Raw genomic sequence first — 24510 nt, 5'->3', positions numbered from 1 at the left:
ACGCCGCAGCAGGCGCCGGCTCCCTCCGGCAGCCCCATACAGCCCAGGCAAGACAAAACCCTACAACCCTTTTGTTCCAGGCTCACAGCACCCACTCATTGAATTCATGCCCTCCTTTTCCAGCCCGAGAGGAAGCCGGCGGGGAGCCGCAGAGCCCGCGCCGTACCTGGCCTTCCTGCGCACACCCACCCGCATTCAAAGAAGCCTCCCCAAAAATAGCTGCTGGAACAATGGGGCCATTGTCGGGGCGAGGTGCTGAGGTCTTGGTTTTTCTCCTTTCCATGCCTGCCTTTTCCCTCCAGCAGCCCCGAAGGCCGCTGTGACCACGCACGTGTGTTTTCTCAGCAGCCCCGTGGTTTTCAGCTCATTGTACCCATCGGAAACAGCCGGCGGTTGGGGGGGGAAACGGCTAAGAATAAAAACACTCAACGCTATATTCTAAGTAAAAATAACAAACGTGGCTCTCTTTTGTCCCATTAACATGGGGAAGGGACAGGATGGTGGAACCCAGAGAACCCGAGCTGCGTTATCACAGCCCCGCGTCCCCGTTCTCGGCCATCTCCCGCCTTCCTTCTGCCTTCACACTTCTCGTTTTAGCTTCGGCTGAAAACGTCGCCTCTCGGGCTCCTTTCTCCGTCTCTACGTCAAGGCACCACATATGGTGCTGCCGCCAAGTTCGCTGCCAAACCCCACGCTCAGGAAGAAATAGGGCAGGGGAGTCTTTCACGTTCAGCTGCCAAACCCGGCTGGGTCTCAGCAGCTGAATCTCCCCCTGATTTACAACTCAAAGCAGCCAGGGAGGGAGGCACAAGAGGAGCTCCCGCAAACCCAGATAATTCCCAAATGTTTTCCACTGCCACCTGCAGGAAGGGGCTCGGGGCTGAGCACCAAGAGTAGCATGAGGGAACATGGCCAGGCACGGCTCTAAAATAATTCTGTGACCCTTGGAAGCCCCGAAAGAAGAGGGCTGCGGCTCTTTGACCAGGAAAATCAAAATTTCCAAGTCAAAGCAAGGCACTCCCACCCCAGCCACCAGCTGAAGGCAGCGGCACAGCTCAGCGCCCACGAGCACCCGGTATTTTTATCCTTGCAGCCCCCGCGGGGAGAGCTCAGCGCCCGCTTCCTTCTCGTGCCTGCGATTCCCCCGCGCAAATGCGAAAGCTGGAGAGGAGCGGAGCGTTCACAGGGGGAGCGAACACCCTGCCGGAGGGGAGGGAAGGGCAGCGGCTGGAAAACACAAGGTCTGACCCATAGGAACAGGAAGGGCCGCAAAAAGCAGCGCACGAAATATCAACAGGAAATCTGGAGGGTTCAAAGTGCCTTTGAGAGGATGCTCTCCACATGAACCCCCGGTGGGAAGCGGTGTGGGGACGGGGGGACCCCAGCACCGAGCACCCCTTGGTTCCCAGCAAGAAGCACGGCACCCACACACTTTTTTCCACTCTTTATTTCACTGATCTCATTCTCACTTTGGTCAACAGGTCTGAAAGGTTTTTTTGGTAGCTGTTCTTTTTTTTCTTCCTCTTTTCTCTAACTCGAACCCACTTTCTCTATTACAAAATTATAGAAGTATGGTAATGAGTCATCGATAATAAATAGATATTTGTTAGTTCACAAAGTTAAAGTGCTTTGAGAAGAGATGTAAGAAGCTCTATCCTAGACTCGGGGAGGTTTCGTGGAAATGTAGTGCAGTAGGAAGCTCTGGCCTGTTGTCCATAGTCACGAGATGCTCATGGCATCTCTCCCCCTTGCCAAAAAACCCCAGGGCTCGGCTGGGCACAACCTGCCCAGTGCTCTTTCCACCCAGAGCCTCCGAGGGGGCAGGAGGCAGCAGAAGCATTGGACACGATGCCCCTGCCTTGCACAGCCCGAGGCCGGGGGTTTTTAGAAGTCAAGAGGGCTGGGGAAGGCTCGGACAAGGTGCGGGATCGCCCCGTGCGCGCGAGCGCAGGGAGAGCATCCCGTTTTTCACAGTTTAGTCTTGCTCGGAGGCCTCAGAGCCCAAGGGAAGGGATCTCCCACCCTCCCCTGGCTCCTCATGCAGCTCCCGGCGGGTGGAAGTGGCTGCAGCCCCCCTGCCTGCCTGCAGCGCCCTGAGATCTGCAGCCTGGCTCCTCTTTCCCTGAGGAAGCCCAGTCCCTGGCGAGGAGGGAGCTCTGGGAGCAGGGCTGCCTGCTGCTTAGCTCAATGCCCTTAGCTGCCTGCGGCAGAGTTGTGCGTTTAAACGTCTTCCCAGGGCCTCCCGGGTTTGGTTGGGGCTCCGCTTCCACCTCTCCTTTCAGGCTCCGGGAAAGTGAGGACCCTTTGGTCTGTCCCTTCCCCACACCCCAAAGCTAGTCATCCTCCAAGCCTTTTCCATGCAAAACGCTAACTCTGTGCCTGCCCTTCCGTGCAGGTTCCCAGCGCGAGCCCCGATGCCCCCCCAGGGCACAGCCACCTGCCAGAGAAAGGACAAAACCCTTCTGGAGCAGGAGGGGACTCGCGAGTGTCATGTCACTGGGAGCAAATCCAGCTGCTTGCCAGCTCGGGCAGGCGTTAGCCACAAAAAACTTGGAGGCATTAGTCCCCACTTGGAGAGAAGCGCAGATCAAACAGTCCGAAAGGCCAAGGGCTGACTCCTCCTCTTCATCACATGCACGTTCCCAAAGAGAGGAGCCATCGTGCCCTGAGGATCGGATCAGTGCATGCACATCTGCATAGTCCCCTGAACAAAGTCCGCGCCCAGTACACGCTCAGGATGTGCTCGGGGGCAGGCTGAAGCCACTCCGTTTATGCTTCTGGCACAGCAAGTGTCCCCCGTGCGACTGGGTGCCCCTTCCCTCCCCGCCCCCATCCCCTGCTCCGTCTGGCCCTGTAGCTGCCTCTTCCTCCCACTCTCTCTTCCATCAAGGCCAAAGATGGAGGGGCTGCTGCCCGCAGCGGCAGGACCCCCCTGGAGACAAAGATTCATGTCCAAGGAGCGCCTACGAGAACGGGACCTCGCCTCGGGGCAGGACGGTAAGTGCAGGAAGAGCAGCAGCAGCAGGGAAGGTGGGAACACGGTCCTGTCCCGTTCAGTGGAAGAGCTCCACCAACAGCACCACTAGGAGCAGCTGCAGCCAGGAGCCAAGCGTCGTGGTGGCCCGGCCCTTCTGCGACATGAAGCGGAGCTGGTTCACCAGGCGCTCCTTCACCAGCGCCTGCTTGAAGCCGTCCTCCTCCGAGACACAGAGGTAGTGGCCGTAGTGAGCGTGGCTCACGTTCTGGATGAAGTAGAAGCAGTCCATCTGGGGGTGGGTGTTGTTGCAGGTCTTGATGAGGGTGTTGTTGTGGTACCAGTTGTAGGTGGCATAGTGGGACTCGACGGGACAGTTGAGGTAGTAGCGAGAGAAAGGGACGACCGTGATGTTCTGGTAGGTGTCTGCTGGAAGAGATTGGGAAGGATTTGATGAGACTGGCGCCTCCGGGAACCACACAAGTCCGGCGGGAAGAACACGTGGGTCGATGGGGACATGTTACATGGCCATTTAATGATAATAGCAGGGCATGAACCACACCTGGTGAAGTCCACGGGACTCTTCTCCCTGGGCATCAGCAGCCCCAGAGTGTGAGCCCTCCCGCCCAGCTCACAAGACCTCACCCCACCGCAGCGCTAAGCCTTGCCACAGAGGAGAAATGAGGCCAAGCAAGATGGTTTATGGCAGTGTAGATGTTTCCAGATGTGCTAACAGCTCCTTGGACACGAAGGGCTGTTTGTGAGCTTGGTGTGTTTGCATAGCAGCCAGACTGCTTGCTTTATGGTAGGAGGCGAAGTGTTTCATCACGTCTGCTGCTCCGTGCAGTTGCAGGCTGGGTAGGGTCATTTAGGTCATGCCTGACTGTCTCAGCCTCAGCCTAAGGGCCTAAGTTTGGCCACCAGAGGCAGCAATGTGGCATCAAGCTCGTGGGACTGAATCCTGAAGGCCTGACTTACATTGTTTGATTTTTAGCTAACAAACACATCATCCAGCGGTTAGCTCAAAGCTGAGACACGCTCGGTGTCCCGGCTGCGGTGCGGTCATAATGAGCTCACCAGCAGCGGGCTGTAACAGCCCGCCCAACCCGCACAAACATTTGAGAGCCAGTCACCCTGTCTCAGACACACCGTGGACAAACCCCTGACATACCTTCCGTAACTTCGCCCTTCTGGCACTTTCCTTGCCACGGGTTCAGGTCCAGGTTCTGATGCACCTCCCTAGCAGACAGGAATAAGCGTTAACAATGCAGTAACGGCAGGGAAGCTGCGCTCTGGGGCTACGGAAGGGATGGCCCTTAAGGGACGTGGTGGGTCAGAAAGTTTAAACACCTAGCTGGGTGGGGAAAAACTCCAGCCCCATGCTCAGGAGGTTGGTGGATGACAACCGTGAGACCCACCAGCTCACCTCACCACCACCGACCAGCACTTTGAGCAGCACCACAATCAGCAGACCTTAATTTTCATCTCTGAGGACGAGCGTAACGGAGCAGAACCTCTGCTGCGATGGAGCCACGCGCATTTCTAGCGGCAGCAGAAGAGCTGGGTGCTCAGGTTGTAGGAAACCCACTGACTTCTCCTCCCACTGAGCAGGGGTGGTGCGGGAGGGTCGGACCCCTGCAGAGGCCGCACAGAGGTGTGTGCTGGTACTGCCTGGACACGACGGGACCTGCCTCTGATGGGAAGATGGCCCCAAAACCACCCGCAACCCCGGCCAGGAAGGGGAATGGGGCCAGGAAGGGGAAAGGGCCGGGCACTTCTCGAGATAAAGGAGCCGGGTGAATCGGAGAAGCAGCGAGCTGTGGGCGCCACGTACCTGTTCTGATAAACGGACTGGCAGCGCCCGCCGGCCCAGCCGCAGTACGGGTCCCTCGCCAGCAGGCAGCTCTCGCAGTTGTTGCGGTACAGCCCGCACATGGCCATGGGCACCTCCACCACTCGGCTCGCCGAGCCCACGTACAGCATCGCCTGCGGGAGGGAAGCAGAGGGGCTGAGCGTCGCGGCACCCTGCCCCAGCGCCGCCGTACGAGTGTCTAGCACCTCTCGGCGGAAATGTTCCCGCGGCTCCGGGTTGGATCCCACCAGCAGGGCTGGTCGCTCTCCAGGCAGCGCAGTCATACGGAGCTTGCTCTCTGTCGTGGGAGGGCAAGCAGCCATCCTTCCCCCGCCAGCCCGAGGTATAAATAAGTTTGCTCCATCGGTTGTCGCCTCCGGGACGGAGCAGCAGCGCTGTCTGACAGCTCAGCTGCCAGCAGGGCCGGAAAGCGAGAGGGGAACTGCGGGGGCAGCCAAACACCGGGCTGGGATTTGACCCAGGCAGCAAACAGCCTCCCCTCGCCTCCAGAAGAGGTGGTGTCTGAACAGCTCCTCTGCCCACGGGTCTGAACAGTCATCCAGCCCTGGGGACGTCAGCCTGGCTGCTAGGATCCCCCCACAAACCCAGCCAGGGGCTACTTCCAGGTCTCGGGGCTGGCATCAACCTGTCTGTCCCTGCCTCCACCGCTGCGTTTAGCACTGGAGCCTGGCCAGGCAGAGACCCACCCTCTCGTGGTCCAGAATCATGGACTGGATGGGCTCCTTCCTTGGGAAGACCTGGATCTCCATGATGTTCTGCACCCCTTCCGGCAGCTCCACCACCTTGTGGATGGATCCCTTGTCTGCAAAGAAAGACGGGAGAACCCCGGTGAAGCAGGCTGAGCAGAAAGGCGAGGCGGGGGGACTGCAGCCACAGGTGGGGAAAGCGGGCAGAGAACCGGCTCTGGGACCTCAGCCCTCGTCGTGGCAGACAACGCCCGTTCTGCAGAGCCAGCCGAGGCTGTATTCCTGAAGCCGGCCCCCCAGAGAAGCCTGGAACCTTTCTCTGAAGGGGCTTTCTTCTGCTACTGGGAAATCATCCTGCAAACAGTAGTGTTTCCCATGGCAGAGCCTTGCCATCCTCCCAGCCGAAAGCCACGAGGAACCAATTTCCTGTCGCCCTCTGGGGCTTGGCCGTGCTGGCTGTGTTCAGCCGCACTCTAATGGCCTCAGAGCAAGGAAAAACAACTGCTCCCTAACTTATCTCTGATCTGATCACTGGCCTGCTCTGGCTCACCACTTGCCTGAGGCTGAAACCTGGACTTCTGCCTTTCTGGATTTTAAGTAAAGCAACTTCTCTCCCCGGTTAAATGACTTCAGAAACTGGTGATTTAAGAAAGTCGGTCAGTTTGGTAGAGGTACGGGAAGACTGACGCTGGCAGAACAGGGCTCGGGAATCCTCGCCATTTACCCTCTTTTAGTTGTTGCCTGGTTTTCTCTTCCCAAATAGCTGACGTCTTCCCCACCACCAACCAGGAGGTGAAAGAGGTGACCCCAGGAGGGGCCAGGCAGGGATTAGGACGCCCCCTCGCCCCAGCTGCTGGCCCTTGCCTTCGCACCCACCCCAGCGTGGGTGGGAAGCTGCCTGCCAAGCCCTGCAGCATGGAACAAGCTCCCTTGTAGGGATCTGGAAGGCATTAGATGCACTTAGCTAACACTTGTAGCATGATAACAATATGAGCATGGGTGGGCCCTAACCCAACCCAGGCCACCTACGGAGACTTGTCTGCATTTTTCAGTCACGGACTGGGAAACAAAAGCTCGAGAAAGTCCTCTCAGAAACGCCAAGGAACACAATGCCAATGCAGAAAAGGGACGAGCAAAGCTTTAGGGTGCCAGCCTGGGCAGCAAGACGGGCAAGAGAGGGGAGCACTGCGCTAGGGACCTTTCAAACACCTTTTTACACCACTTGAGAAGCCAGGCAGCCCTGACTGAGCTCTCCAGCTTTGCACAGAGGACAGAGCTTTTGCTCTGCCATCCTGTTTGCCTGCAGCGGAACCTCGGGCTTGGCCCAGCACCGTGGGGACCCCGGCGGCTGTGATCAGCTGGCCGTGCCTCCAGCCAGAGCCACAGGAACTCTGCGCTGCTGCACTAGAGCGAGCAGGGACAGGAGGTGACAGCACGGGTCCCTTTGTCAAAGGATCTCTGCTTGGCAGCATAAAACTGTAAAACTGCACCTGGGGAGGGCCTTGCCACCCCTCGTCTGCCCTAAAAACACTCAGCCTGAGACCTATATACCACCCAACGGGGTAAATGCCAGGTGTTGGAATTCTGCTTTCAAGCTCCCTTGGCTCCCTGCCCCAAGGGGAAAGCAGCCAGGGGATCCCAAACGTTCCCAGTACCTGTTGCCAGATAGAGCACGGTGTATTGGTGTCCTTCCCTCACAGAGACCTTGTGCACCCCGATCTTCTGGTAGCGGTGCTTGTTGTGGAACAGGGGGCTCCTGGTGGGGGCGAGGGGCTCCACCCGGTCCTCCACCTCCGGGTGGCTGTCGGCTATCTTGAAGGTCTCGCTGGGGGTGTGCTGTCCAGAGGAAACGCACTGCGCCAGGAGGGAACACAAGGCACCGTCAGAGGCAGGCAGATCCCCGGGGATGACACTGGGGGACGGAAGGGCAAGGACAGGGCACAGGGCCTCCCACCCCAGCACAGAGCCCGCTGCCTGCCCTGTCTGCTGCACAGGATCACAAAGCAGGTGGCAAAACACAGGGCAAACACCTTAGCCACAAACCTGGCGGTCCCATAGCCCTTCCCCTGCTGCAAAAGCTGCAGCTTGTGAGATTCAGATCCTGCCATCCCCCAGCAGCCTGGAGCAGCCTCTCCCCATGCTGCTATTTCCTGCCAGGTCAGCTGTGTATCAAAAAATTAAGGGCTGGGCTAGATCGGGGTGGACAAATGCCTTGTGTTGGCGAACACAATGCAGGACATTGTCCTAAAGCGTCACGCAGAAGCACTCAGACCTGTTTGCCACGGCACATAAGAGCCTCTCTCCCTTTTCTTTCTACAAAGGTGTTGGACCCTATCCAGCCTCCTCATGTTTCCAGCAACAAAGCTCAGATCCTTCCCACATTGCCTACAAACCCGTCCAAACCTGGCGCCCGCCTGGCTGGGACCCTCACCTGCCCCAGCTACTCTGGCAGCAGCAGTGGCAGAGCAGGGAGCAGCTCTCCTCGTTATGTGGGCATCTTTCATCCCCCACTCACCTGCCCAGGCTTGATCTCTGGGTTGGGACCGTTGTAGCCTTTGAGTTTGGAGGTCCGAAACACGTCGTCAATGTCCCCGAAGGAGTAGACACAAACAGCAGAGCTTCCCCTGGGGGCAACAAGGCAGAGAGGGTCAGGGAGGCACTGGCCATCACCTGGGGCATGGCTGCACGTGTCAAAACTTTGCTGCCCCGTGTCCATTCTGGCAATTTTCCAGCCACGTGCCTGCCAGAGAGAACACAGGGCTGAAAGCAAGGACTTCCAGCATCCCCCCGTCCTGCAAAGACCCTCACCAGGTGTTTGTGAAGAGCCCGTAGACTTTGGAGTCCCTCCAGTTACTCGCCGGGACAAAGAAGACATCTTGCAGCCAGTTGAAGTTGCCCTTGGTGGCGGGGTCGACACAAACCAAGCTGGCCTTCAGGAAGGTGGTCCACTTGGAAGCAGAGAGCGAACTGGTTCCCCCTTTATCCTCCTGTGGGGGAGAAAAAGCAGGGAGTCAGGGACTGGCAGAGAACAACACAAAGCCCTCTCCGTCCAGCATCTTGGGTGGGTAACTGGGGGATGCTCCAGAGATATATTTGACACTGGGCACTGCAACGCTTGTGTACCTCTCTAACATCCCGGCGAGACGGGGCAGGGTTTTGTCTCCCCTACAGGCACGATGGGAGACCAAAGGACATAGGTGCAGGGAGCCAGTGGGGCCAACTCACATGCTGGTAACACGAGCTGGCAGGGTCATTTACCACCCCTGTGACACTCTTGCCTCCCCGCCATATGCTGCTCCCATGGTACCTTACACAGCTGGGCCACTCGGGAGATGTTCCTGGGTGCCTCGAGACTCTTGTCTGGGTTGTCTTCACGGAAGAAGTAGTAAATCTTGTCCTGGTGACTCTCATCGTGCTTTAATGTGGTGGCTTTGACAAACTGAGGGTCTGAAAAGGGAAGCGAGCCGTCAGAAAACCTTGGCCTGAGCACGCACACTAAAGGAACGCAAACTCATCTGAAAGCCTCCGATGGGTAAAGGACATGCCCAGTCCCTTTTTCTCTACACGACCGGTCACAGCACATGAAAGACCATGCACCACCTTCCCACCACGTCGTGCACCACCTTCCCAGTGGGTTCTCCTTCCTCTCCCTCCCCCATGCACCCATTTCCTTGAAGGCCAAGCCCCCAGAGCCCAGTGAAGCCTCGGCTGCTTAGCAGCAAAGGAAACCCATTCTCCCTTTTGCACAGCAGAGCTAGAAGCACGCAGGAAGACTCCCTCGGTGGAGAGAGCTGCCCCGTTGTTTGTGTTTGGCGTGGAAAACCCAGTGATGCTTTTCCTATTAATACACTGCTGCCACAAAGGGCATCCCCAGCAGCAGCAGGGTCCCTCCAGGCATCGTTAGTCAGAAGCCCCATGGCAGGGGAACTCTGTCACCGCGGGATCAGCCCCGTGGCTCTGGGTCCAGTGGGTTTGTTTGCTGCTGCCTGGGTTGCCCTGCCAATGCTCTGCATGCCCAAATCCTGTTTTGCCCCAGTGTTTTTGGGGTTTGATTTCTGTCTGGCCAGGGGTTCAACAATCTCCCATTCCCCAGGGATGCTTGGGGGAAGCAGCAAGGCCGTGGAAATGGAGGAGGGTCCCTTCCCTCCGTTCCCACCCGCCCCACGTGCAGACCAACAGGCTCCTGCTGCGCGGTCGTGCCCAGCTGGGGATTTGGAAAGAGTCACTGCCCCGAGTGGAAGCTGTTCTTCCTCTTTCCACCAGCAGCTGATGGGCACCTTTACACAACCAGCCTCTGCCACGGGACTCGCCACCCATTTCTCTCCATTTCCCCATCTCCTCGCCCCGAGCAAGAGGAACTTGTGTGCCAGTTGGTTTGGCTCAGAAGCAGGGAGGTGAAGTTCCCCCAGCTGGCAGCAGCAGAGCTGGGGGGAGCCACTGGGCTCCTCCTCACCAGAAAGGACCAGATCAGCCCAAATTAGCTGCTGGGAAGGGCAAAGCAGTGGATCCCATGCTCCTGTACTCACTCTGCATCACCGTGTCACTTGTGTAGAGCTCTCCACCCCCCCTCACTCGCCGGAAACGGGGTATCTTGCCGTTCTGCTGGCTCTTCTTGATGGTGGAGTAGATGTCAGGATCTGTGGGAGAAGAAGGCTCGTTTGCAGCAGGCTGTTTTCCAGCGGGGGCAGGAGAGTTTGGGAAAGGAAAGCAAAGAGCCAAGAAGCGCGTGGGCACGCAGACAGGCTGAGGGGGCTGACAGAAATGGTGGGTACAGGTCAGGAAACCCAGTCCTCACTGCCTGGGGCTGAGCAGGACTCCCAGGGAACACTCTGGAGCCTCTTAAAGAGCAGCAGGGATATATTCTTGCTCTGCCTCTGAAAGGGAGCCCCTTCTCCCTCTCTACCATGTCCACAGCAGTGGAGTTACTGCAGGACCCTCCCTCCCCACCCTTCCCATTGCACTCTGCCCTCCTGCACAGCCTCAGCCCCCTCCCCAGTAAAGGAATAAACAACCTCGTGCCATGCTCTGTCCTAGAAGGACGAGCATCTCGATGAGGCAAAAGCAAGACTGCCAGCTAAAGCAGGGGGACACAGCCCTCGGGGCAGCCTCAGGGTTCCCAGGTGCCCCTTTTCGCTATGGAGAGCCCACCCTAATTGCATGGCACTGCTGCCCAAAACACGCGAGCAGTCAGACTTACAGTCAACGACGACAAGGGAATTCGCGTCAGGGGTGAAAGGAGCAAGACCTCTGCCGTCCTGCGGAGAGCTCTTCTGCCTCTGCGTCTGGGGAAGGACAGAAAGGGCCTTAGATAAGGTGAGATAAGGTAAGATAAGAAGAAAAATCAGTTCAAGACAGGGCAGGAGAGCCAGGTGCCTGCATTCTCCCCCAGCCAAGCGAGCTGGGGTAACCTCTGGCTCTGCTCATGCCGTCATGAGAAGCTCCTCAAGGGAGTTTAAGCTACATGGGCATCAAGGACTCCTGAGCTCTTGTTTTGCCTTTGGGCCCGCTCCCAAACTGTGCTGCATCCCCCAGAGCCGCTGCTGTCCGGTGGAAAAGACAGCAGGAGGAGCGGGGCAGCTCAGCTCCAGTCCCCCCATCAGTGAGCCCCGTGCTGAGGGAACTCCAGCGTACCAAGTTCCAGCAGGTGGGAGCGCAGGCGCCGGTCCCGCACACCAACATCCCATCTCCGTGCTTCGCCACTAAGGTGATGAAATTTTTATTGTCCTCCTGCAGGAGAAAGAAAAGGCCCCTGATCAGCTGCTGATGGCAAAGCACAGCCCTGCAGCTCCGAGCCTGCAGCACTACCAAGCACCCTGCTATATGGCTTCCTATTTTTTCCATAGGTGTTATACCCAGAGGAGGATACCGCTATCATCCCACCCGGCCTCCACTGGAGGTCTTCACCCAGAGGAAGCAGGTGAGGAGCTTACAGAGTCCCTTCCCCAGCAGCCCAAGCCCTCCAAGCCTCGCACGCTGTTCCCCCGCAGGTAGGACCTACCGGACTCCCAGGTTTCAAGCACTGCCCTCCACTTTCCACGGGGAAGTCTACCTGGAATAAAAGAGAAAGAAAGAAGCTTTAATTGCTTCCCTCTCCAAGACAGCTAACAGGGGCTGCGTCTCGCATGCTAGTTGCTCTTTTAGCACGAAGCAAAGCGAGCATGTCAGTGAGAAGGCCATCAAACCCTGCAGCTCGGGGTGTCCAAGGGCTGGGACACACAAACCCCTGCTGTTCTGGGCACAAGAAGGGAAGCTTCTGGGCACAAACTGCAGCGATTGGGTTGTTTGAGAAGGAAAAGAATGGGTCATGTGAAAGCTAACTGCCCCTGGGGCCTTCCTGCTGTTTTAACTTGGTGCCCAGCTGATCCAGAACTTGCTGCTTTTGAGAAAAAGCAGCCTGGGCAGTGACAGTGGAAGAGGAGGGGAACCCAGCTCCTCCCCAGTGCCACGAGTCTGAGCATCCCTTTCCATGCTAAAGAGAGGGTGCCCCACCTGAGAAATCCTAGCAGCAAAGACCTTAGGAGGACCACAGCCTGGGACGAACCCGCCCACGATTAGCACAGGACGCTTCCCCTCTGCTGCAGGCACTGAACACACCGACGGCGTGGGCAGATGGGGCAGGCCGGACGCAGACCGGACCCTGCCAGTCCTGATTTTGCTGCCTGCAAAGGCACCGAGCAGGGTCACGGCACCTGGGCTGCGAGACGGATGCCGAACGCTTCGTGACAGAGCTCTGGGGTCAGACGTGCAGGCAGAGCACCCTTACCGTGTAGTTCTCGCAGGTCGCGAAGTCGTGGTAGTAAAGCCTCCCCTCCCCCCCGACGTAGATGGCCGAGGTGTTTTCCTTGTGGTAAAAGACGGGGTACTTCTCGCTCCTCGGAAAGGCGTACTCCCTCGCGCCTAGGAGCAGCAGAGAGGAGATACTCGTCAGTGCAGGCGCAGCCCGCTGCAGAGAGCAGCCGCAGCCAGCGCAGGCTGATGGGCTCCCTTCCCGCGTCCTTGGGGCGAGCGAGGAGAAAAACAAGGACACGGGGCTCTGCGGGACGGCTGGGCCAGCGCCAGGCAGCTCTCGGGCTCGGAGCTGTGCCCTCATCCTGCCGGCCCCAAGGATAGCAGAGCTCCGCAACGGCGAGGCTCTGCCTGGGCCCTGCAGGGCTGCTGATGGAGGGGGAGGAAGGGAAACTTTGATGCGGGAGGCTCTTGGAAGAGGCGAGCGGGAGCTGCGAGTGCCTCATCGCCGACCCCCCGGCAGCCAGGTGAGCGCGGCCTCCCCGCCTGCTCCGACTGCCTCCCGCCTCCCAGCCCCGAGCTGAAAGCGGTGCTGCGTGCAGGGGAAGCTCAGCCTCGGCCCGGGGGGAGGCTGCAGGAGGCAGCTGCTTTGGATGCAGCGCGAGGTCTGTCTGAGCCTGCCCCGGCTCCTCCAGCTGCTGAAAAGCGAGCACCACGTCCAGGTGACGGGTTAGGGGTGGAGGAGGCTCGCCAGGAGCAGAGAGGCTCCTTCTGGGCTGAGCAATGCCCAGGGCAGGAGATCTGCACCGCAGCATCACGCCTCTCCTCGCCAGCCTCCACCTGCACTGCCAGCCTCCTCCCCTGGAGGCTGAGCTGGGACGGACGGGGTTTGGAGCCACCAGCCCCCGGGGCCAAAGCCCCGATGCCGCAGGGGAAGGAAGCAGGTGAGCAGCTGCAACGAGCAGGGCTGCACGCCCCGGAGGTGAGCTGCAAGAGCCAGGCCCCCGTGTCACAACCGGTTGCTTCAAACGGGAAGCGTCCCGAGCCCAGCGGGGAGGAAGGGCTGCTCGCCCTCCCCAGCTCTCCTTCCTCTTTCACCTTCTAGCCTTTCCAGCTCCCGTTCCCCGCATCGTCCTCCTCTCCCCTCTGCATCGCCAGCTCAGGTGTGGGAGGCTGCAGCGGCGCAGGGTCAGCCAGCACAGCCTCCAGCATCCTCCCCCGGGCTCTTTGCTCTCTCCCGGTCGGAGGCAGAGGTCCTGCAGCCCCTCCGGGATGGTGCTGCCACATCTGAAGCTTGCGGCAGCCGGGCAGGGCTCAGCACCACGGCAGCACGCGCTGCAAGCTGGAGGCTGCCCTGTCCCTAGCTGTAGTTTGCAGCAGTCACCAAGAGGGAGTGGAATCCAGCTCCTCCAAGGGGAAAAACCTCGGATCGGGACTGACCTCGCTGGCGCTTCCTTTCCACATCTGCCTCTTCTCCCTTTTTCCCAAGAAGAGGGCCTCTCCTGCCAAGCGCTGCTGTTCCCAGCAGACAAAGATTGCGTCTGCCTCGGGAGCTGGCTGGCTGCAGAGACAGGCAATTAATCAGTGGCACGTGTCCCTCTCTATTTATAGGGCCACTTGGCAGGGGCAGAGGACGATCGCCGCACAGCCCAATGCTTCCTCCCCGCCCGGAGCGTGCTGCACGGGGGTCCTGCCAACACCCCGCAGAGCCCAAAATTTAAAAAAAAAAAAAAGCAGTATTAGAGGTCTCTCAGCCTCCTGAATGCCTGATTATTCAGGGCTTTTTCCCCCGATTCGGTACACGAGTGGTGTGGGGGAGCCCCTCGGGGTGGCTGGCTGGGACACCCTCCGGGCTGCGGCTCTTGGCTAACGCGTGGGACGTTTGCAGGAAAGCTTCCCCAGCCAGCACAAGCCACGGCCAACATGCCACGGGCAGGTTTGGCTGGACTTCAGCACACTTTTGCTCTTGTTTTCAAGCCTCCAGCCCTCGATCTGTGGCCGTTCCCCACTTCTCTCCCTCCACCTCGCCCTCCTGCACGCACCTGGCACTGCGATCGTGCTACCCTTGGTTTCGTTTTGGGGCTTTTTCCTAACAGCTCCTCTTTCACAAGCCCTGTTCGGTCGGCTCCAAGAGCTGTGCCAACCTGCTTCCTAGCAAGGACACACTTCTCTTCAAGCAGCCAGAAACAAACAAGCCCAAAACAATAATTTGGTCGGCGCCAACACGTTATTTATCCTGCTGCTCCCCGGGGACTGCATTGAATCACCGAGCTGAGAATAAACAGCGCCGCTAGCCAGGGCCCAGAGGCGTTTGCAGCTCTGATTTGCCCTGATCTGGCAGGGAGACTTCTAAAGGTGTTTCCGTGAGCGGGTGCTGGGTCCCCCTGCCTCCGGGCCAGGGTGCTGGCTGGCCTGTGAAGCCCCTTCAGCCCCTGCTCTGCCTTCAACAGCCGGGCTTTGGCAAGAGGTTCGATCCCTTTCACATCCAGCAGGTCCGTGGGAGCAGCCCTGCTGTCCCGTGCCATGGTTTTGGGGTAGAAACAGCTCCGAGAGCCGGGATGATGATGAGGGCATCTAAAGGCTGAGGGCACGGCGCAGTGCCCAGGCTATGTCCCCAGAGAAGGGGACGACCCCAAGCTTCAGAAAACATGGGGCGAGCAGATTTCCAGGGCCCTGCTAACCCGGTCGAGTCTCTCCGCCTGGCATTTAATGCAAACCCCACCGTCAGCACACAAATCAATGGCACAATTGTCAATTGAAATGCTAACCCGGGGCCGGAGGGATGAATAGGAGAAAGAGCAGCTTTGTGCTTTGCCGGCGTGATGAGGAATGCCACAGCAGATTGAAGAATAATAATAATATTAAACGAGGGAGAGGGAGGGAGCCTAGTGCATCTCGGAGGATGCCTGGAGGGTGAGGTAATGGAGGAGATGAAGGACGAGAGATGCTGCAGACAAGGGCAGGGAGGCCCACCCTAAACAGAGTGACACAGATAAATTCTGCTTCTAACGGGGCATAGGACGGCACAGGCTGACCTCCTCAGGCATGGGTTGGGGGATCAGTGCTTTAACGACGAGCCAAAGGGCTCTGGTTTGCTGCGGATCCAGGAGCCAAGAGCCTGGGCAGCGCTCTGGACGCGGGAGAAGCCTGCTCGCAGCCCCCTCCCCAGAGCAGCTGTCTGCAGATGCTCCAGCCAGAGAAACAGCGTGGGAGTGTGGGCTCGTTACAGACAAATTCATCAGAGCAGCTCCATTCCCAGCTTGGGGGCTGAGTCAGCTGCAAGCTCCGCTGTCCTCCTGGCTGAAGGGGAAACGCTGCCAGCCCCACCACGGCCCCCCGATGCTCGGCTGGGTCACGGGCAGCAGGCGAGTCCTTGTAGGGCGACGATTCCCTGGTGCTGCCCTAAAATGGACGGGGTTGTTTGGATCCGCTCTGACGCCAGCGTTTTAAAATGAAGAACTGAAAAAAAGATTAGGAAAAAAAAAAGAAAGAGAAAGAGATGGGGACCTTCTGCCTCTCGGGCACAGCGCTGATGCAGCCGAGAGCAACGTCCCAGAGAAATCCTTCCCTGCTGATAAAACTCTTGTCAGCTGGGGACCCTGCCTGGATAAACGAAGAGGGGAAATCAGGCATCAGGAATCAGGAATTCACCTGCTCCCTGGTACTGCCCTTGCTCTGCACCACGGGGTCCGGGGAGCATCTGTGCAGCCCCGGCTGGAAAAGCTCCCAACCGGGCAGCCACAGGAGGATTTGAGCCCTTTAGGGGCACACAGGGGTTTTCAAACCCCTTTGCTAAGCAGCGCGAGGGCTTGTGACAACACCGTCACGCACCCAACACCGCCGGCATGACGCCGGTGACGCCGCCACCTGCCCTGCTGCCTCTAGGTCCTGCCTGAATCACAGCGCCGATCCTTTCCTGGCTCCTTCCTTTCCCCGGCTTTGTGTGTTCCTTCCTGAGCTGACGGAAGGGGTTATGACCTTCACCGTGGCACGTCACCGTCTCTGCCGTGATCCATCTTCGCTGCGCGGGCTGAGCTTGGCTCGGAGACAGGACGAAAAGCCTCCTCTCGGTGCTGACTCACGGCCGGGCAATGCAGAGGGGGGCCCAGCACTTACACCTGTGCCACGAGCCCGGCCGTGAGTCAGGGCTGAGCAAATCCAGGAATGCGTTGTGAGGTCCTGCTCACCGCCTCTCTCTGGGGAGTATCGGGGCCACCCAGGCTCAATGCCACCGGACGCACGACAGGCAGCACGGCACGGGCCGTCGGCAGCTGTCCTTTAAAGGCAGGGAGAAGAACCCAGCCTCACTGCCTTACTCACCCAGCCCCTACAACACTCCACACTTCCAGTTTCACCACAAGGTTTCCCTTGCTCCGTGAAATCACATGGGATCATGACACAAGGAAACCAGTCTCTGTCATCACAGCCAGCTGGGCCGGGGAGGTGCTTCAAGAGCTGTCTCGCCCTCCCCTTGGGATCGCTCTTTCTGGGACTTTTCCGCAAAAAGTACTGGTTTTAGACAAATGCTTTTTCTCTAGATGAGATGACCCAGGAGGGGCACCCTGGGGGTTTTGTTCTGACCCGCCACAGAGGAATTGGAGGGCTGTGAATCACAAGGTTTCCAACGCACCCCCAGCCACCTCAAGGTGCCAAAAGAGATACGCTTTTGCCTGGGGGGTTTCTGAGAAAGAGGTAAAACCACTTCCTTCACACTGCTCGGGTAAAACCTGGCCTGGCATCCCCCGCTCCCCCCTGGCTGGAGGTGACAGCAGTCACTTCTCAGAGGGACCAGACCGAAAGGAGCAGAACTGAGCCAGCCCTCGAGGCTCCTATCCCTGACCCCTCCAAGCTCACCTCCCTCCAGAGCATTTCGGAAGGGCTTTGTGCTGCTTGCTTTCCCCTCCCAGTCTCTCTCCTCTCCCCAGAGGTGTTTTTAGGATGCCGACACTCCCTGCTTCATCCCCCATATCCCCCACGGCACGGGCCAAACCACTCCAGAGCCGTGGGGCAGCAGCAGTGGAAACGAGGCAGCCGGTGCACCAAAAATGTCTTGTGCTGAAGATGCAGATGCAGACGCACGTGTTTCCTGCTCCTCTAAGCCCTCTCTGCAACCACGCAGCTCCCCGTGACGGGGGGAGCCCCGCTCGTGCCCCACGCCTGGCAGCTGCCGCCCGCCTGCCCACCACGAGAGCCTTACGCAGCAGGGCTGCGGCCAGCCTGCCTCCATCCCTCCCGTCCCTGGGCAGGACAAAACACCAACACAAACATTTTAGTACAGCTGGAGTCCAAGAGGTTGTGGCCGGCTGCTCTGGGAAGGGCAGGGACCAGGAAAGCAGGTCAGACAAACCCCTCTGGGGGCATCAGTCATCTCCGAAGCATTTCGTGACCGCACGACAGCACCTTCGTGGGCCAGGTAAGGGTCCTGGCCAGGTGGGGTCAGCGCTGCCTTGCTGCAGCCACATTCCCCAGGATGCACTTCCTGCATCCTAAAAAACAAGGGTGTGTCCAAAAGGATAGCGTAAATGGTTTCCCCATGGAAGCAACGTGCTTTCTCATCAGCCTGGGCTGTAAAAGCCCTGACGGTAACATTGCCATGCCCTCCATCCTGCAGGAACTGCTGTGGTTTGGTTCCTGAAAGCTGGACTGAAAGCTCTCCCAAGCTGAGAGCGAGTGCTGGGGCTGCTCTCTTTATTTTCCATCTGTGACCAGCCCTTCAGCTGGAAATGCACCGAGCCCAGCACCGGGCAGCAGAAGCAGCCCGCTGCAGGCAGAAGAGCATCGAGGGGACGCACAAAGGGGTCACGGCGCTTGCAGAAAGCCGCTGTTGCCACCACAGGAGGTGTGAAAGCACAGAGGGGAGACGCGAGGCTGGGAAGCCCACGGTACTCAAAACCACACCTGCCCGCCTTACGCGTTTCGCTCCTCTTTCTTCTTTTAAGTCTGCAGCAAGCGAGCGGCGGAGTTCAGCTGCTTGCTATTTCTCAGCCTGTCTCGCCCCCAAGACAGCCTGCAGGCGAGCCCCATTTAATCACCTGCCAAGAAACCTCCCGCTGTCTTTCTGCCTCTCTGCAGAGGGACTTTGCCACCCCAAGCCAAGCCACGTTCCCTGCTGCCACCAAACCCCGCTGCTTGCCTTCTCTTTGGCTTCCTCCCCGGCCGCTCCTGAAGCCCCTGCAATCGTGGGATGTTCGTGCCATCGAGAGCAAAACGCTCCAGAGCAGAGGAAACAATTCAGCCGGCGTTATCGGGGATATGTCATCGAGTGCTTTGTTCCTGCTCAGGCTCTCAGCCCCTGCACGGCCCGACGTGCCCGGAAGGGCTGCGCTAACGCAGGGGAAAGGCTCGAGCTCAGAGAGCACAGCCAAGCCAGACAAACGTGCTTTCTTAAAATGGCATCAAAGACACGAAGCGTTCTGGCAGATTAATGATTTCCACTCTTTCTGGTAAGCTCTGGAGCGCCCTGGCAGTGCTATTCAGCACAGGGGTGAGCCAGGGCAGGAAGAAAGAGAAAAACCTCTCCGCTTGGTAATGCAGCTGCTGGGCACGGGCACGCCTGCTCCAAAGCCTTTCTGTGAGCTGCACAGCCTTTATTTCCTCTGCAAGGGGCTGCCAAGCTGCAGCCAGAGCAGACGTCGGTCCCGAACGCCCCCTCAGCGAGCAACAAAGGAGAAAAGCCTCCTAACCTGCGGCCAGAAGAAACGAGCCCTGAATTCAAAGCTCCTGCCATCAGCCAGGATTTTGCGAGCGCAGGCAGCACCGCACAGCCCTCTGAAGCCTCGAGCCAGTGTTTGGCGCTCCAGGAAAGGCAGGTTTCTCCTAATTAAACGCAAAATGACTGTATGACAGGCACTGCGGTGCTTTCTACGCTCAGGCAGCAGGAAGGAGGCACGCTAACACGTTACCAACATGCCCTGGCCCCTTCTGCATGTCCCCCCTCCCAAAATTATGCAGCACCGTGCCTCTGCAAGATGAGTCCAGAGCAGATCTGACTTCCCAGGTGCCCCAGGAGGCAGCTCGTAGCCAGGGCTGTCATCTCGCAGGTACGTTTTCCCTGCCAGCCCCGAGCGAGCCGCAGGCTGCACCCCACCGACTGGGGGTGCTAAATTTAGAGCCAGGTTTTGTTCCCTTCCGAAAGCTGCTCTCCGTAATAACAGGCCCGAGCTGCGCCGTGTTCCGCTGGAAGCCGGGGGAGCCTCAGCCTGTGATTACGGCGTTTCGTCGTACGGCCCCTGGAAAACCCAGGACAAAAGGACGTTTTTAGCAGGAGAGCTATCTGCGGAGTGCGGCTGCCCCTCCTAGCAAGCAAATCAACTTCCAGAGGGTGGCTTCTCATAAAAAGCCTCCCAGGATCAAAACTGCCGCGAGCACCTCTGTGCACAAACCCCGCTTTCCCTATTACCCTAACTGGCAGCCATCTCCCCGCCGACAGCAGCACAGCCTGCAGCAGCCGAGCATCCTTCGGGCTGCGAGCCCTCCACTGCCAGCCCCTGCCCGGGGCCGGGAGGTGGGCACGGGCTGCTCCCGCCCAGCCTCTGCAGGGCGCCAGCTTCACGGAGCGGGGAGAGATGTGCGGCTCCGAGGCAAGGACGAAGTTCCAGTTCCCTACACGAAGCAGACAAGGTAACACACGTAGCAAAGGGACTTGAGCCAGCAGAGGAGGGCCCTGCCGTGCTCTCTGCATCCCTGCTGCAGGCTTCCCAATCCTTCTGGCTTCGGGCAGGGAAGGCTACACAGACCTTCAAGCATCCCCTTCCTGCCGTCCCCAACACACACCACATCCCCTCTTCCCTGCCCATCTTTGGCTGCATGAGTCAGATTTGGAAAGCAAGCCACTGCTAGCTTGCAAAAGCTGCCCAGGCATCCGGACCCCGGTCAGACTTCCCAACCCTTCCAACCCTTTCCCAGTGTGAGCAACCCCCCGGCTGTTGTGTCTGCCTGCAAACATCCCCGCATTCACCGCGGAAACTCCCACGGCTCCTCGAGCCCGTGGCACCTGCTCCTCTCCGCAGCCAACGCAGGCAAACAATTCACTCCAGACTAAGCAGAGTCAGAGCTGCTGGGGGCTGCCGAGACAACAGGGTTCAGGTTTGGGGCTGGGTAGTTACAGCAGTAGAGAACCAGAGCTCTGCTAAGGGTTGAATGAGGTTTATTAGGGGCACAGAGCCCCTTGCTCCATACCGGAGCTGCTCTGAAACTCGCGGAGATTGCAGGAGGTGTTTGTAAGCCTTACAGCATTCCTCCTGCCTCCCAGCACACACCGGACACAGGCACGCCGGGTGGAGCTGGCACGGCAAGGCAGAACGGGAAGATGAGGAACAGGAGGAACAAGTCCTATTTTTGGGGCACCCAGGAATAGCTCCGCTCCAGAGGCTGCAGCTCAGCAGGACAGAGCTGCACAATGCACAATTTCCTCCTTCCAGCCCTTCTGCTTCTTTAAAAAGCATTGTGTATTGAAGTTTATATTTAGTTTGGCCTGCCTTAGGGCACCGAGCTGGACTACATCACCTACGAAGTGTTCCCAGCCCCATTTTCCCCAGCTCTGCCCAGGGCCGTGCCCGAGGGCTGGCACAGCGCTGCGGATCTGGCTCTGGCCCAGCCCCGAGCGTTGCAGCGAGGCAGCCACAACTTTTTTTTTTTTTTTTATTAGTTTGCCCATGTCTGCTGGTTTTGTGTCACGCTCTTGTAACAGGAGGTGGCTGTGATTCACTCGCTCGGTTTGTTTGGTTTGTTTGTCTTTTTTCAATCTGCGCAGAGCAAAAAATATTTTCAACCAACATTTTATGATACCAGCATCACCCAGCCTGTGAAAACGAGCCGGCTGCAGAAAATAGCACTGCTGGGAAAGTGAGAAGCTTTCTCCTGGAAATGTTGATGCTGCGAGAGCTTCGCGTAGAAGTACCCTGCAAGATGTTTCACACTCTTGGGACCGTGGCACCTGCAAAAACGGTGCCACCACGGAGCAGAAGCTGGTGGTGGCACCGCCATCTCTCCTCTTACCTCCGTCCCCCGTCAGCTCTTACCTTCCTTCGCTAGCTGAAGGCAGCGCCAGGCACAAGGAGGCATGAAGAGCTCCTGGAAGAGCTCCTGGAGGCAGGGGCACTCGCTGCTGGCAGCGTTCCTCCCAGCCCACTGAGCTGAGGCTTGGCAAAGCCTCCGGACTAGGGGCAGCGCGGGGTTTTTCCGGGAACTCTAATTTGACTCCCCCTGAACCGGCTCCAGCCTGCTCAACTTGGATGAGGCAGCCAAGGGTCAATGGTACGATCTTCCTTTTGCCCTGCAAAACCTGTTTGTCTCCTGCGAACAGAACAGCTCTAAACCCTCCAGCCCTGAAACCCCCGTTAGCCGCGTCTGTCAATCACTGGGGGAAAATCAAACCGTCAGCCTCCATCCTACCCCAAGGTGTGACCGCAGCAGGGAGCCAGAAAAGGGCTGTGAGTTTGTCTCAGGTCTACGCACGCAGGGGTAAGCCAGGACACGGCAGTCTGAAGAGTGGCGGTGGCTAAAAATGATTCCCGTGCTGCAAAACCGCCTGGTGAGAGGAGCTGGCTGCCCCTGCCCTCGGGCGCCTCGCTGCGCTCCTCGGCTCTCCCAATGCTCGGTGACTTTCCGGTCAGCAGCCAGCCAGCCTGGGGTGCCACCTCCATGCTCCGTCCAGGGTTTGTCACCCGGAGAGCTCTGCCCAGCCCGCGTCTCTGCAGAGGGATCGGGACAGCGGCGCTATCGGGGCTGGCGTGCAGAAGCTCGGCGTGGGAGCTGCGTGCACCTCTCCAAACAAAGCCCAGCTGGCCAGTGTTTAGTTAGGGAAACAGGGAGGACAAACAGAAGGAAATATAACCTTGCACACCGTGCTCTCGCCTGATACGCCTGTCTCTGTAGCAGCCCAGGCTCTACGGCCCCACTCGCTCCCACCCCACAGATCTCAGCGGATCGGGAACTTGGCACCGGAGACCCCAGCCCAGGCGTGCCGGGTCAGCTGCGAAGGGGAAGGCGACAAACTCCCCAGCAGAAAAAGGGATCTTAAGTACTTTAGACATGACCCCTGGTCAGGAGCTGACCTCAGCCCTTTGCTCTGCCTTCTCCCTAAGAGGAAGAAATCCTGCAGAGTCAGACGTGCTTTCAAAGAACTGCTTAACCAGCGTTACATGGGAGCCAGCCACCTGTGCGGGCTGCTGCCAGAGCTCCAGAGCTCCTTCCCCACGGCCTTTGGGGCTAAATGCTGCTGTTTGGGAAAACATGCCCCTTCCTCGCCCCATCCTGCACTGCGTTACGGAGTCAGGAACGAAAAATAAAGGCAGAGCAGGCGCCCTGTCTGAGCCTCGGGGCTGGGTTTATGTGCAGTGCACTCCAGGAGAGATAAAGGCAGACCTGCAGAACACTTTGTTCCAGCCACGTCCCAGTGATGCAAGTCCAAGTCCCCAGGACTGCAGAATCACTTAAGGCCGAGCCGTTCCCGACACCGAGGCAGGCCAACTCGGTTTCTTTGTCTTCAGAGCGGAGCTCTGGGTTGTACCACCTAAGCCAGCAGCCTTTTTTTTCTGCTGACAGCACACAATGTCACCTCACCTAGTTCTTCCACGGCAATCAGACAACGAAGGACCGGGGGGTGAAACAGCAGAGTGGCTTTGGCTGCCTGAAGCAGGGCCAGGGATCTCCCCAAACCTGGCAGGGTGGCGACAAGGGGACAGGGCAGGGGCTGAGAGAGGAAAGGGCAGCTGCAGCTTCTCCCAGCGCCACTTTCCTTCTCTCCCCCAGAGCAGCAGCCCGGGGAGGGATGCTGCACACTTACCCTCCCCTCCTGGAAAGGGCTGGGCTCAGGCCAGCGCCAGGAGGGTATTTCTCCGTCTTCCTGCAGGGCTGTGACATCTCTGGGTGTCTTTGGAACTGCCATACCTGGTGCTAGTGCTGGGCTGTGGCGTGTAAGAAATTGAATTACGTGAAGAGCCGCCAGCTCCTGCAGAGCCCAGGGCTGAGGCCAGCACTGCACCGCTCGGAGCACACCAGCCCCAGCACGAACAGCCAGGGCGAGCCACGAGGAGCCCGACTGCTGCCCTGCTCCACCTGGTCCCGGGGCTCGACCTGGAAACCAAACCCTACAACGGCACCAGCCCCACCGCCAGCGTGCTGACCTGCAGGTTATTCACCATAACGGCGCCGCGCTTGCCTTTCACCGGGTTTGGAGCACTGGGGAAGTTGAAGAGGGCTCCATCACACCCCCGCTGTCCCTCTGTACCACTTCTCCTCCCGCCCTGAGCCACGTTCCAGCCTCACCCCGCGCAGACCCGCTTCCCAAAGGGCAGAGGTGACGCCGAGCACAACCCGATCCGTTACACGAGACCCACGAGTGACTCTCAGCAAGCGTGCCGCGCAGCTGCCCCTGCTAGCTCCCTAATTGAAATCGTGTCCCAGTTTAGCTTTTTCACAAAAAGAAAAAGAAAAAAACAGAGAAAAGCACAAGCTGATCCCTTCTGAGGGAAGCATCCCAGCGCTAATTGGCTTTGGTGTTCCTCGGCGCCAGCTCCTCGCTGCGTTTAATGTCAGGGAAGCCACCATCTGACACAGATGCTCGGAAAGGCCAAATGAGTGTATCGCGTGCGCACGCCAAGAGCAGCACACAGAACAGGTGGAAAGGCAACCCCTCGAGCCCGCTTCCCCCCCCCAGACCACTTTTACCCCAGGACAGCCGTTTCCAACCCCAGCACCCAACAGCGACGCAACTTTTCCTTTCCCTTAAGCGGGGCAGGGGAAGTTCCTACCGAGAAACGCGTGACCCCATCCTCCGGCTCCTCTCCCACTTCTGTACCAATTTCTTTGTACCCGCTTCATTTACCCAGGAATGAAATTAATGAGGCGTTACTAATGGCAACCTTTAGCCACTCTCCCTTCCAGCATGAGGTTTGACAGCTAGATGCCACCTCTGCTCGCACACCCCCGGCCCTTCCCTCTGCTCCTGGCCCCTCATCCCAGGCAGAAACGAGCCCAAGCGGCTCCCGGCAGAAGAATAACAGATGGTCCAGAAGAAACCACAGAAAATCCACGTCCTCTGAAGTTCTCTGCGCACAGAGGAGCTGTTGTACTGCAGAGCAGCATGAGATCTGCAGCTCAGCTCAGCCCCAGGGTTAGACAAACACCATAACCGCCGGGGACAAGACAGGGTCTTTTGTTAAAGCCTCCCTGGAGGGTATTCCTCAAAGAGCCGGGAAGACGCATGATAAAACCAGCAAGCGTTAGCCTGCTCTTTTCAACGCATGGAT

General features: G+C 58.6%; 1 protein-coding gene across 5 annotated transcripts in view; it reads right to left on the bottom strand.

Annotated features, from left to right (window-relative positions):
* Nucleotides 1-1429: 1429 nt before the first annotated feature.
* Nucleotides 1430-24510, bottom strand: part of SEMA7A (semaphorin 7A (JohnMiltonHagen blood group)) — a 35243-nt gene continuing 12162 nt past the window's right edge. For 4 of the 5 annotated variants that reach the window (XM_067003905.1, XM_067003907.1, XM_067003906.1 and 1 more), the window contains 13 exons: nucleotides 12297-12430; nucleotides 11532-11582; nucleotides 11165-11260; nucleotides 10731-10815; nucleotides 10060-10170; nucleotides 8841-8980; nucleotides 8342-8520; nucleotides 8049-8157; nucleotides 7189-7387; nucleotides 5534-5649; nucleotides 4809-4960; nucleotides 4146-4213; nucleotides 1430-3403 (listed from right to left, as the gene is read on the bottom strand). In XM_067003905.1, coding sequence (XP_066860006.1) covers nucleotides 3054-3403; nucleotides 4146-4213; nucleotides 4809-4960; nucleotides 5534-5649; nucleotides 7189-7387; nucleotides 8049-8157; nucleotides 8342-8520; nucleotides 8841-8980; nucleotides 10060-10170; nucleotides 10731-10815; nucleotides 11165-11260; nucleotides 11532-11582; nucleotides 12297-12430 — 1790 coding nt within the window. In that variant the 3' untranslated portion in view covers nucleotides 1430-3053. The remainder of the gene's footprint in view (nucleotides 3404-4145; nucleotides 4214-4808; nucleotides 4961-5533; nucleotides 5650-7188; nucleotides 7388-8048; nucleotides 8158-8341; nucleotides 8521-8840; nucleotides 8981-10059; nucleotides 10171-10730; nucleotides 10816-11164; nucleotides 11261-11531; nucleotides 11583-12296; nucleotides 12431-24510) is intronic. The other variant, XM_067003904.1, reaches the window with a different exon arrangement.

Source organism: Anser cygnoides, chromosome 11 (assembly GCF_040182565.1).
Source record: "Anser cygnoides isolate HZ-2024a breed goose chromosome 11, Taihu_goose_T2T_genome, whole genome shotgun sequence".
Taxonomy (NCBI): domain Eukaryota; kingdom Metazoa; phylum Chordata; class Aves; order Anseriformes; family Anatidae; genus Anser; species Anser cygnoides.
Note: the sequence above shows the minus strand (reverse complement) of the source record. Positions and strands in the feature narration are given on the sequence as shown.